The sequence below is a fragment of the Mus musculus genome, chromosome 5 (assembly GCF_000001635.26).
Source record: "Mus musculus strain C57BL/6J chromosome 5, GRCm38.p6 C57BL/6J".
Lineage (NCBI taxonomy): Eukaryota > Metazoa > Chordata > Mammalia > Rodentia > Muridae > Mus > Mus musculus.
Genome location: NC_000071.6, coordinates 142076016 through 142090372, shown reverse-complemented (window position 1 = coordinate 142090372; position 14357 = coordinate 142076016). Strand labels below are relative to the sequence as shown.

Genomic DNA, 14357 nt, shown 5'->3' with positions numbered 1-14357 from the left:
GCAAAGGGCTTGTCTGTATCACACACTTTGCAGCCATGTCTTGCTGTGGTCTACCTGCAGGGGCTCTCACGGGACCTATATATGCCACTACAGCCTTGACTAGAAAACTATTTACATAGGTCCTTATTTTAATTTTTAAAAGGCAATAAAACAGTACCTTGGATCACTAAGAACAAAGAAGGTACTATTGTTACCAGCCTGGAAGCATGCTATTTATCAGACCAAATTTCTGACTTGATTAAAATAAGACTGCAACCCCAAATGTATTGTATGGATATTACATTTGTGTTCTGTTCTGAAAACTGTCTCTGTCTGGAGAGAGAGAGAGGACATCGTCATAGCAACCCAATTGGTCACCTCTTGGACCCCTACCTGTTTCCTGTGGGGTCAATCTTGGCAGCTCTAAGTGCCTACTTCTCACTACAGACCCACAAACCACTGTTGATTTTCGGAGACGTGGTTATGTAAGCATTCACTCACAGGAAGCCCAGCTGTGTCCCAAAAAAGCCAAGGTAGCCTGGTGACTTAGTGCTGGGCTTTGAATCTCGCAGTTTCCCACTAGGAGAGAACCTGCCAGGTAAGGCTGTTAAGAACAGGAAATGACATATTGCTAGATTCTGTGGATTCAAATCCCCCTTGGACAAAGCGTACCCCCTTTTTTTTGAAGGTGTAAAGAAGAATAATTGTACCCATTATCTGTCCTAAGGTATATTCGACTTTCTTTTCAATTTATCTTAAGTCTTGATACATTCTTAGAAACTTCCCTTTTATCAAAATAAAATGACCCAGCTTGCTTATTTCTTCCTTCTCCACCTGTTTTTCTCTGCAGGACAGTTTTCCCTGCTGTTTATCACTGCTCCCTATGCGACCCCTCTTTTCAAGTCCCATTTACCATTATATAGTATGTCACAGATTGTCACAGACCGTTAGACCATGCTTCAAGCTATTATTTATTACATGTCATTTAAATGTGGTTCAAAATGTTTGGTTTTGTTTTTAGCCTCCACGTGGGACTGTGAGATTATTACATTAACTTGTGCATGTGTGTGCGCGTGGGTATGGTGGGGTTATGTACATGCATGTGGGTGGGACTCCGCATACTGTAGCAAGCATGTGGAGGTCAGAAGGCAACCTGCAGGAATTGGGTCTCTCTAGTCTATGAGTCCTGGGGATTGAACTCAGGTTGTTAGGCTTTTGCCTGATGAGCCATCTGGCTGGCCCTGGTGACATTAATTTTAAGTCTCAGGGAAGACTGTTTGATTACCCGATCAACTGTCAGCCTGACAGGATTTACAATCACCCATGAGACCCTGGGGCACACTTGTGAAGGACGTCTTGATTAGCCTTTGTCCATGGCTGTGAGGGACTCTCTTAGGTTGGCAGAGGCGAGGAGGCCCAGGCTGAAGGTGGGTAGCATGTTCCCTGGGCTATGTTCTCGACCGTCTAAGAGGAGGAAGTGAGCTGAGAGCTAGTGCTCATCATTCCCTGAACCTTCTTTGCATCTCCATCACATTCCTGTTGCCTACCCTCCCTGCCACAGCAACTGTGGCCAGGACTGAGAGCTGTAGCCAGACCTTCCTCCCCATAAGTTGCTTCCTATCACATACTCTGTCACCACAAGATAAGGGTATGCCTAAGAGTGTGCTAGCTGTGTTGGGTGGTGAGTCTGTTTCAGATTTTGGACAATGCCCGGTATATGAAGCTCTGAATCCTCCACACCTTGCAAACATTCGCTCTGCTGTGTTTTCAATTTTGACCTTCCTATGGGTATAACGTGGCATCTCCTTACGACTTGGATTTGCATCTCCTTCCTGGCTAACGATGCTGAGTCCCTCCCCACGTGCCTATTAGCCATTTGTCTCTGTCTCTGGAGAACTGTCTGTTCAGGCATTTGCTCCATTCTTAATAGGATCATTTGCCTTTTCATTGTGAAGGAAGAGGTGTTGGATATTTATAGCTGAACACTTTGTCAGACATAGCGCTCGGAGAAGTATCCTCCAGTTGAGGTTCTTTTCATTTCCTATATATTTCCTATATTTCTATTTAAAGCCCTGACACTTTAATTTCGATGGGGCCTGATTGATCTACCTTTTTGTTGTTGTTCTTTGTGCTTTGGGGTTCTGCAGTCAGACTTGTACATTAATTTCTCTTCTGGAAGCATCCAGATCACACATATACAGCACATATAAGAACCCAGACCCAACACAGGCACAGGCTGGGCTCATCTGTTTTCTACGCTGCCAAGGCAGACACAGGTGGATCTCAGTGGCAGGCATTCTTGGTCCCCTCTAGAAGAGCACTGTCTCCAAAGAGGATGTTGGGTTCTCCCCTAGCATCCTTGGATTCCAGGCTGGCCCCTCTGTCCCTGCATGGGTATTGAGAGTAGCTGAGGGGATGGCTTGGACAGTAAAATGCTTGCCTTACACTCAGGAGGGCCTGAGTTTGAGTCTCAGTACTTGTGTTTTTTTGTTTGTTTGTTTGTTTTGCTTTGTTTTTTTTTTGTTTTTTGTTTTCATTTTTTGTTTTAAAGCAGGGAGGTAGAAAGATGGCTCAGCAGTTAAGAGCATTGGCTGCTCTTCCAGAGGATTCAGGTTCAGTTCTCAGCACCCACAAAGCAGTTTAAAGCTGCCTATAACTACAGTTCCAGGGGCTCTGATGCCCTCTTCTGGACTCAGCATGTACCAGGCATACAAGACATATATGCAGGCTAAACACACTATGCGCAGGGGGGAAAACCAGGTGTGGTGACTCTCAATTGTAATCCCCGTACTGGGGAAGCTGAGGCAGAAGGATCCTTAGTGCTTGATGGCCAGTCAGTCCAGCCTAATTGACAGGTTCCATGTCAACAAGAGACCTTGTCTCAAAGGAGGTTGACCTCTGGCCTCCATCATGTGCATGCACACATGTGTACCTGTGCCTGTACACATGGACATGCACACACATGAACAAGCAAACACCTAGGGAAGATCCACAGTGGCTACTCCAGCATAGCTCCTGTTGCTATGGTGATTTTTTTTTCTGTTTTTCTTTTGTGCCTGTTGATAAGTTAAAAAAAAAACAAAAATTTTTATCCATGGCTTTCTAGTTTTGTATGCAAAGTTTTGTTTCTTCAAAGAAACATTTTACTGGTCTGACTATTAATGGATTTAAAACTATACTTTAAAAGTGTCTCCAGGTCCCTTCCTTGTCACACAGACTTGGCTGAGGAAGATGAAAGGGTTTTAAGGCATCCACATGATCACAGCCGAGTGAGTCTGTGTCTTTTCTTGCTGATACAATAAAAGCTACATTTGGAAGACAGCTCTGATTGGTCTTGGAATCCCTACTTTAAAAATTGGGGTCTCCATAGAGGTACACCAGTACCACAATGGTGATCCTGCAGGAATGCCCACTGAGGCATTGCTGGGTTCCCAAACATATACTGTGTAATCAGAGCATTACTTGGGTCTGGGATGTGGCTCAGCCAGGGGAGTGTGTATACTGAGCATGGCAGGTGTGTGCCTGTAATCCCAGCTCTGTGACCAATTCCATGGTATATCAGAGCCTGGATTCTTGAATGACACAGTAGAAGGTAGCCACCAACAAACAGGATTCCCATCTCAGATCCAAATGAATGAGACACCAACTGCCACTGTATTGAGCCATTCAGGGGCCCACTTCTTACTGCAGCTAGACCCGTGAACATGCTGTATACATTTATTCATGAAGAACAGGGTCTGATGCCTGGTATATTAAAGGCATCTCATAGGAAATTTCTGCTTCTTGATTTTTTATCGTTGATAGTGAACGTTATCATTAACTTTAAAAATCATAAAATTAAGACCAGCACCTGTTTAAATCTAAAGGAACAGCTGTGAGTAGGTGATGGTTAATATAGGTTATTGATTTGACAGGCTCTGGAAGCACCTAGGAGTCAAGTGCCTAGGCACATCTATGAAGGATTATCTAGAGTATGTTAGTCTCTGGCCATGTCTATGAGGAGTTATCTTGAGTGTGTTAACTAAGGGAGGAAGGAAGGGCCACTTAGGAGGTAGCATCATTATCTCTCCTGGGGTCCTGGATGGAGTTTGAAGAAGAAAGCAAGCTGAGCAGCAGCATTCATTGCCCTCTTCTTCCCAACTGTGGAGACAATGTAGCCAACTGCAGATACAATGGAACCAACTGTGGGTACAATGTAGCCAACTGTGGATACAGTATGGCCAGCTATGGATAAAATGTAACCAGCTGCCTAATGCTCCTGTTGCCATGCTTTTTCTACCAAACTGTAAATCAAATAATACCTTTGTCCCTTAAGTTATTTTTACCAGTGTGTTTTATCACAGCAACTGGAAAGCAAAAACAAAAACAAAACAAAACAAAACACTACAAGAGATGATATAAAGCTTTGCTTAACATCAAAGCCTGGACTGCTTTGGTGCTCAGACACAGGTGAGAGACATGGGGAGACTCTGTTACCCAGGGACATGGAAATCCAAGGCCACCAAACACCATTTCTACAGAGACACAGAGGGGACCTTGTCTCCATACCTGCATTACCTCCCTCTCACCTGACTCCCGCGTGCGGCCCCGCACCAGCTCACTCCAGGGCCCAGCCCCAATGGCGTTGAAGGCCTGCATCCGCAACTCGTACTCTGTCCACTCCTCCAGTTCCTCGATGGTCAGCTCCCTCTCCAGACGGTCACTGACAACTTGGGCCAGAGCTGACGATGGTTGGTCAGAACGCCAATACTTCACCCTGTAGCCCACAGACTCAGGGTTCCCATTGTACTGGGAATCAGGCAGAGGCTGGCAATGAAAGACAGGCTGGCATGAGTGGATACCATAACTGCCAGCTTTGAAGGTCGTCAAGAATAAACCCATCCTATGGGTCTAACTTCATGGAGAGCATGTTTCTTAGAACTTTCTAGTGCATGCGCAGTGCACACACTGGGTTGCATACACGTCTACATGTTCACATCCATGTGTTTGTGAGGACCAGAGGTTGATGTTGGATGTCTTTATCTACCACTCTTCATTGTACTTTTTGAGACAGGGTCTCTCACTAAATCTGGAGCTCACCAACTCCAAAGCAAAAGGCAACAGAAGAGATGAAGGCCTCCCTGGGCACTCCTCATGCATCTTTGTATACCACAATGGCCATTGTAGTACAGATGTGATAGGACTAGCTGTTCAGCAAGCTCTAGGGATTCTCCTGTCCTCACTCCTCACTGCCTTTATACATGGGTGCTGGGGAATCTGAACTCAGGTCTTTGTGCTTGGACAATAGGGGCTTTTCATACTGAGCCACATCTTCCCAGCCGCATCCCTACAACTTTCTGATCTACCTTTCCTAAAACTTTTCTCCTGTCAATTCAACAAAATTCTTTTCGTGACTTTTGCCAGAAATAATTTCCTTTAATGCAGTTTGGTTTAATTTTGAGGGAGAAATGTTCTGATTAAACACTGGACTGGCTCTCTTACAAATATCGAGTATTGGTTCTGTGTTGACCAAGCTTAAGACTTACAGATCCTGCACTTAGCACTCTCTGTGTTCTCCCCCGAAAAGAGCACTCAGAGCTCCAAGAAGAGAACAAGCAATGCTACCAATTAATAAGAAATCCAGGGCTGCTCTTAGATCTTACACTAATCGTGCAATGTAATACTTTGTGGTCTAATAATGGGATTAGCTTTGATGAGGAAAACCGCCTGAATGTGGTACAGCTAAGCTCTGATTCCCCAGCAAACCTTGACTAGTGGCTTCCACCATAGCCCCTAACTTACCACCCAGCGTAGCCTCAGGCTGGTCTCACTGGCTGTTCGGACAGTGAGGCTGGTTGGAGCCACATCAGGTGGGGCCTGTAGGGTCTGGATGACCCTGGATGACTGGCTGAAGGGGCTGGGACCCACGATGTTCACTTGCCTCATTCGAAACCTGGAGGTAAAAGCATCAACTGCTATTATTCCAAAGCAAAAGGCAACAGAAAAGATCAGGGTCTCCTTGGGTGCTCCTTGCATGTGTGCCTTTCAGTGCCACAATGGCCTTCACTCAAGGACACCTAATTGTGATGGTGAAGAATATAGATCCCATCTATGTCCTCCTTGATGGGTAGTGTTAACTGTCAATTTGACAGAATATAGAGTCATCTGGAAGACAGGCCTCTGGGCATGCCTGCAGGGACTATCTTGAATAGATTCATTGAGGTGGGAAGACCTGCTCACTGTGGGTGGCACCATTCCCTATTTGGGATTTTGGACTGTGTACAGGGAGAAGGAGAGCAAGCAGCAGGCCATCATAGCTCCCTGTCCCCTGCTGGTAGATGCTATGTGAGCAGCCGCCTCCCTCTCCTGCTGGATTAGCTTCTGGCTACCATGGTCCACATCCTTGACCTGAGAATCAGAACAAACCCTTCCTTCCTTAAGCTCTTATTCTCTGGGAATTTTATGACAGCAACAGAAAAACAAGATGTGCTTTTCCTTAAAAGCCTTCAGAAAATGGTCTCATGTGACTCAGGCTGATTTAGTTCCCAGGTGAAGCTGATTTGGCAGAGACAATGGGTAGAAGTTAAGTTTAAGTGCTGTTGGCTGACTCAAGTTCAGGGTAAGCAAAGAGAATTGAGGTCCTTCCATAGAACCAAACGTCACAATGTTGTCACCAGACACTGTTTTGAAGTCCAGTATTTTGAATGGCCAAGGGCATTGATGTAGTCCATATCTATTCTAGCATGTAGCACAGTGAAAAGTGCACATGAGACCTCCAATTAATCAGACTGATCTCTACTTCCTTAGAAAGCAAGGGCCTTGAGTATGCTAAGCAAACACCCTCACTGGTGGATTCTAGGCAGGGGCTCTACCACTGAGCCACACCCCCAGCCCCTCACTGGGGGGTTCTAAGCAGGTGCTGTACCACTGAGCCACACCCCCAGCCCCTCACTGGGGGATTCTAGGCAGGGGCTCTACCACTGAGCCACACCCCCAGCCCCTCACTGGGGGATTCTAGGCAGGGGCTCTACCACTGAGCCACACCCCCAGCCCCTCACTGGGGGATTCTAGGCAGGGGCTCTATTGTTGAGCCATGCTTTCAGCTCTTTTTAAACTTCTGAGACAGAGCCTTGATATATTGCTTGGTCTGACTTTGAACTCACTCTGTAGCCCAGGAAGGTCTTGAAATTATAATCCTCCTGCCTTAGCCTCTGCAGTAGCTGGTATAACAGGTTTGCACCATATCTGGCCATGCCTTCTTCCTCAATAATTATTTGAACTGAATTTAAATATAGCAAAAAACCTAAGCAAGGACACATAATGGTTGTCTCAGAGATCTCCTAAATTAATGACTTTAAGACAGGGACATTGCTTCCTTATGGAGGTTTCTGGTTGTTGGGTTAATTATACAGCTGCATGTGACTTCCCATGCCAAGTCCTGAGTCCTAGTGGCTCACTGAAATGGCATGTTTTCCTTTTGAGGATTGATTATATTGTATCTTGACTTATCTGCTATAAGCTTGGGAAGAGTACTCAGATAAACACAATGAAAAACAACTCATTAGTCTTTAAAAAAATGTCCAACTTTGGTATTGTACTGAATAAATGCTTTTCATGAAGATGTAATTTCACCTTTCAGTCTTTGAATTGCTTGTCCTTACTCCCTCGTTCCCCCGATTACACAGAATGTATCCATCCTGGCAGAACAATGACATTATCAAACTCAACATCTGGTGCTAACTGGAAATTTCATCTCTCGCGCTGATGTTACGGGAACTGATAGCATTGCTAACAGCTCATGATCACACTCCCCTTGGTGAAGGCCGGGGACTTACTGTCAGGGTAGGCAGCAGGATCCAGGAGCGAAAGGTTAAATGCCATGTTAAGCACTTGATTAGTGAGAAGAATAACTCCTGGGTCACGGAAGGGGGAAGCAGAACGGAGTGCCTGGGACATCTGCTTTGTCAGGAGTCTGCGGCCTGCGGTTCCTGGTTATTTCACGGCTGCAATAGTGAGTCTTTTCCATGGTATGTATGCTTTGATGGAAACACGTGGTCAGCCTAGACGCTAACCATGAATTGGAACAAAACTCAAACTGTGCATCTTGCTTAAGGCCTTTGTGTATGTACTGTTATTGTTACATATGGAATTTCCTATAACTGTGTGTATGTGTAGTGTATTGTGCGTATTGTGTTTGTGTGATTGTGTGTGCACGTGTGTTTTGTGTGTGTGTGGTATATGTGTGTGTGTGTGTTGTGTTTGTGTGTGTGCATGTATTGTGTTTATGTGAGTGTGCATGTGTATGTGTGTTGTGTTGTGTGTGTGTGCATGTCTGTGTATTCTGATGTACCAACATGGGTGCACATATGGAATCCAGAGGTTGGGGTGTCTTTCTTCATCATTCTCCACTTTATTTTTTGAGACAGGGTCTCTCACTAAACCTGGACCTAGACACTTTAACTAGATTGACCGGCTAACAAGCCCAGTGCTGGGATTATAGCCACGTGCCAGGGCCACCAGGCAGGTTCCTGGGAATCCAAACTCAGATCCTCACACTTGTAGATCAAGCACTCACCAGCTGAACCGTCTCCCGGCTCTCTACTTGAGAATCCTAATTTCCATATGCCATCTGGTTTCTCATACGGCAAACACATTCATCTGCACTTGCTTCCCACCCATGGTTCTCACCTGTAGTGTGTGTAGGGTGTGAGGTTTGGTATCTCCAACATCTGGGCATCGGGCTCATTCTCCTCCTCATAGAGGGTAACCCACTCCTCCTCGTCCCCGATGGCACCAACCTGTGGAGAGAGATCCTGAGATGGACTGGGCTCACCACAGGGACCAAGGCTGCCTAGTGTCCTGCATGCATCTACCTGGTATGATGGACTGAGCCTCTGCTGGGAGGTACTGATTCCTGACACACACCTCTCCTGCCATGGAGACACGGGCTCCTGTTATTCTCAGCACACACAACATCTGGGAGGGTTTTATTTCAAAATTCAGTCAACAAGTTGGCCTCAGGAGGGCTGGTTCTGCGGCTTAGATTTGGGTGATGGAAAGAGGAGCATCCACAGTGCTTTGTCCTCTCACCTGACAAGTAAGAGAGGCTCAGAGGAAGACTCTGCCAGGATCCCATGGTGCGCACTGATGAAGTCCTGGCACAGATGTCCTCCTCACTGGGGTCCAGAGCCATTTATAGCACTTGCTGGCTTCAGGGGACCACCTGGCCTTTTCCTCCCCAAGCATATAGCATACTTGCTCCAATGGCCTTGTACCATTTTACAAAAAAGGCTGAGTCTCTGCTTAACATCAGAGCATGCAGGCCTTGTTTCTTCTCTACAAAGTACCCTGGGAGCTGGCCGGATGGCCCAACCAGTATAGCACCTGCCACACAAGCATGGGGACTTGAGACTGATCCCCAGAATCATACATGATCCTAGAGACATAGCTGAGAGGTTAAGAGCATGCGGTGCCTTGCAGCGGACCTGAGATCAGTGCCCAACATCCACAGTCAGGCAGCTTATACCCCTGGAATGCCAGCTCCAGGAAATCTGTCACCCTCTTCTGGCTGCTACAGGTACTACACTCATTTATCCATACAGACACACATACACATAAACATACACATTCACATGCACACAATATATTTTTAAGCCAGTCATTGTGGCACACATGTGCAATTCTTGAGCTTAGCAGATGGAGACAGACAGATTCTTGGGTCTCTCTGGTGAGTCAGTCCAGCTGATTCAATGAGACCAATGACTGTCTCAAAACAAAACAAGTCTCTCTCTTTTTTCTCTCTCTCTCTCCTCTCTCTCTCTCTCTACACACACACACACACACACACACACACAAGAATACACTCCACACTCAGATATAGATATATATATACACATAGGTTAACATAGGCATACTCATATGAGCGTGCACACACACACACACACACACACACACACGGACATGGACATGCACCCTCAGATGTATGCTCACACAGATGAACCTAAGCACATGCACACTCATGTGTACACAAACAAATGAACAAACACATATACACACAAACACATGTACACACATGAACATATGCACATACACACACATGGACATGCACCCTCAGATGTATGCTCACACAGATGAACCTAAGCACATGCACACTCATGTGTACACAAACAAATGAACACACACAAACACATATACACACAAACACATGCACACACATGAACACATGCACACACACACACACACACACACACACACACAAGCACCTCACGGCAGAGCTAGTCTGAGGATTGTCTACAGACACTTGTCCTTTCCAAGTTGGCCTGTGAGGCCCCATTGGGTTGTCCCTAGGACTCCCCTAACATTCTCCTCTCCTTCTGAGAACATGTCCCATGGCTCACTCAGTTAGTAGTTGGACACTCACACTTCCCGTGACCTGCCTGGGCAAGTCAGCCACATCTTCACCTACCCTGTTGATGCCACCCTGGACTGTCTCACACAGAACCCACAGGGGACACCACTGTGTCCTCCAGTCTGTGGCTCCTTGAGTGGTCTGTGTGATCCCAGGGATCATGGGGGCACAAACAGAGGGTGGGCTGACAGTCACTTCAGCCAGAATCAGCCCTGTCCTGGCATTTAATACTCTGTAAGTGACTTAAATGACCAGTCAGGCCTTGTGTTCATCAAGTTCACAGAGTAGACTGAGTTGGCAGGTGGGCAAGCCACTGGGGGTGGGGGTGTTGTATGTGGGGTGGCAACCTTGGTAAGATGCAGAGTTGATGCAAAGGATGAAGGACGCGGAGGACTAGCAAGCAAGAATGCTAGCAGCCTGCTTCCTGAAGACAAGCAGAGGCAGCCTGAGATGTGGGTAGACCAGATTAAAGCAGAAAAAGCACTGCAGATCTGGGAGGGGACCGAGGCGGACACCACATCCCATACACTAAGGCACACACCTGAATGCACCTGCACATGTGTACACACTGGTATCTGCACACACCTGTGTTCACCTGAATATGACTGCTCACATCTGTGCACACATGAGTATACCCACAATACCTGTGCTTGTATATGTATGTCTATTCATGCACATGTACATAGTAACATGTACTTCAAAAGCTGTGTATAGATCTGCATACCATGTAAATACCTTCAAACAGCTGTATGCACTTGCACACACCTGTATTTATCTGAACATGACTAACAGCATGCATGCATGTATGTGCCCATACACACCTGTATATATGTATGTATCCACAGTAGCATACAATTATATATCTATATATACAGTAGCATATGTGTACATACCTGCACACACCTATATGCTCCTCCATACACTTATGTGAAGCTTCACACAGCTGTATTCACTTTCATACACCTAAAGGCACTTGTACACACCAGTTCACAGTGCTCTGTGCAGTACAGCTCAAGGGTAAAAATAAGACACATATCTCCAGATGAACAAGGAGCATACTTCACCATGATGAGGCATGGGACACTGGCACTGGCGTTTGCTTTTAGGTGAACAGACTTCAGAAACACTGTGCTGGGTGAAAGAAGCCTGTCCCCAAATCCACAGAGCATAAGAGACTCTTTTTTGAAATGCCGGGGGATGGGGTAGCAGTGTTCAGTGGAAAGGGGTTGGGGTGTGAGAGAAGCAGGGGTGGGATAGGATGGGAGGGGCGTGGGGTGGGAGGGGAGCAGGGGTAGGGTGGAAAAGGGTTGGGGTGGGAGGGGAGCAAGAGCTCTTGGAGACAAGTCTCAGGTGCTGAGACTCATTTGAAAGAGGTAGAAATACATTCGGAATCTACAACCTTAGGAATTGTCCTCTTTAAAATGGCGAAATTAGTGTTCTGTGAATCTCACCTCAAGTTTTAGCACTTAAAATGGGATGCTGGCCAGAAACACCCGGTAGAGAAAGAGCCAGAGGTCAGAGTGGCTAATGAGCAGCTGGGATTCTGCGAGTGAACAAGGCAGCTGAAACGGGGCAATAAAGAGAGAGAGATGGCCACTTGCAAGGCTGCAACAGGAGAGTGCTCACATCCCCCTTGAATCTTGATAGCTCTGGAGGTCTAGCCTCTGCTCCTGCCACCTGAGCTCTGCAGAGAGGGCCACCACTATATCTTTTATTTCACTGGTCTTCTGTGGCTAAGTGAAGAAGCAGAGGATGTTCACAGAGTTTAATTGATCCTCCGAGTCTCCACAGCCTGACTGAATGCTTTCCCTGCCTGTCTCTGCTCTCCAGGCCCAGCTTCACAAACCCTCCTTGAATGAAGGCTAGTCCTAGGTATCCTCTACGGCCTCCTCAGCCTCCATGCCCAGCACGTTTGACTCTGTCTGTCTTCCATCTTGGCTCAAGGTGGTTCTAGGTGCTTCTCTGACCCTGGAGATGGCCCCAGTAAGGACCTGGTCAGGTGTCACCTGCCATGTATGCTGCCACAGGGGCTGCATGGATCAGGGTGGTGGCTCTAGAACTCAGGGCCATCCTGTCATGTGACCAAATGGATTGGAAGAGAAGTGGCAACCCTTTGAGCTTCAACTCAGAGGAGAGGATGAGGCAAGGCTGGCCATTGAAAGGCAGCAAGACTGGGAGATAGGCAGCTCAAGTGAGCTATTGTCATTGAGCACAGGAGCCTGTTACTCCATCAACAAAGATCAAGCTTCATGCTATCAGGGCCAAAGCCAGCAGGACAGGACCATGGGTCCCTACGTATTTCTCCCCTGAGTCTGCCAGTGTTGTGAGAAGAAGATGAAGGTCTTTCATTTGCAGTTCCCCCACATTGCTGTTGCCCCATAGCTGGTGTGTGCACTACACACTATGGAGGGATGTCTGGTTTGCTATTGGTCTTCCATTCTGCTGAGTTCAACCTAGGATTTCAGGGCTCTAAGCAAGTCAACTGGGACAATGGACTATGACTGAGGTGTGAGCCATGGTCACACATCCCTGACCTTTCCCTCCCCTTTCTGCATGTCTCTGAGTTGGAGGTGGGACAGGTGACTGCCAGGACCAGTGGGTACTATCTCACTGTCTGGCTCTGCCTACCATGTTCCCCAAATCTCTGCTTGTTGTTACCTGAAGTCACCACATAACCTCAGGCACCTCTGTCCATGAAAGTTCTCCAATATGGTTCAAACACGTCTGCTCCTCCTCCTGCCTTCTCTAGGCAACTGTCAGTCCCTTCTAGAAGCTTCCTTAATTGCCTCTACTTTCTTGCTCCTACTTCTGGAAGCCTCCATGAGCACCTGCTCTCTGCTTTACTGCTTCTGGAAGCCTCTAAAGATGGCTACCCCCTGCTCTCTGGTTCCCTCTTCTGAAAACATCCACGAACAGCAGCTGCTGCTCTCCCTCTCTGCACGGGCAGATGTCCCCATCCTGCAACCTCAGGCTATCTCCCACCCACCTCTGTCAGGTTCGGGTCATATTCTTCAACGTAACTCATACAAATACAGTGTGTGTCAAAGACTCATTTGGCTTGTCAAAGAGGGACCCAGCAGGACAGTAAAATGGCTTTAGAGGAGAATATGACTCAAAGTCTGTAGCATCAGCAGGAGGAAGAATTTCCAGGCTGGAGAGATGCCTCAGTTAGTAAAGTACGTGCCATGTAGGTGTGAGGACTTTGGTTCGATCCCTGGGAACTCACATAAAAGAGCCAGAGGCTTGGGATGGCATGTGCCTGTAACCCAGTGCTAGGGAGGGGGAGACAAGAGGATCCTTGCTGTCTAGCCAGCTTGGTTCTAATTGGTGAGCACCAGGTTCAGTGAGAGACCCTGTCTCAACAAATAAGGTGGAGAGTTGACCTCTGGCCTCAATGTGCATACTCATGCAAACACCCACAAACAAGAACACACACACATAATGAAGCGAGAAAGAAGATACTGATGTTGGAAAGAAAGCTGGCTACAAGAGCAGCAAAACCTTAACCTGTAGCTTAGCAACTTTATGCATTAGTATCTGACATGACAGCTTCTGGCCAATCAACACTCAGGAAATCAGATTTCTATAATGCTTGGCAGCCAGCAAACAGCCTATCAAACAAGGCTCCACTCAATACTCGGTACACTTGAGCTCATAGGACAAATCTGGCCCGCCCCTCTCTCTCTCTCTCTCTCTCTCTCTCTCTCTCTCTCTCTTTCTTTTTGTTGTTGTTATTGTTGTTGATAAAGCTTTATTGGCACACAAGCATGCTCCTTAGTTTGTATGTTGCTAATGACTGTGACTTCATGGCAGAGATGCACACATACAACAGAGATCATGTGGTCAGGAAAAGATTTACTATTCAGCCCCTTAATGGCAAAGCATCCACCTGCTTGAGTGTGGCTCCCAGAGCCACAGGGCAAACTTTGTAGCAGTCCTGCCTGACTGTTATTCCACTCACACTTAGGTATTAGCTCCCACTCTCCCCTGT

At 46.8% G+C, this 14357-nt stretch overlaps 1 protein-coding gene across 2 annotated transcripts in view; it reads right to left on the bottom strand.

Moving 5' to 3' along the window:
• Window positions 1–14357, bottom strand: part of Sdk1 (sidekick cell adhesion molecule 1) — a 974090-nt gene that overhangs the window by 125214 nt on the left and 834519 nt on the right. For both annotated transcript variants that reach the window (XM_006504712.1, NM_177879.5), the window contains 3 exons: window positions 8647–8756; window positions 5761–5911; window positions 4548–4785 (listed from right to left, as the gene is read on the bottom strand). In XM_006504712.1, the coding sequence (XP_006504775.1) occupies window positions 4548–4785; window positions 5761–5911; window positions 8647–8756 (499 nt within the window). The remainder of the gene's footprint in view (window positions 1–4547; window positions 4786–5760; window positions 5912–8646; window positions 8757–14357) is intronic.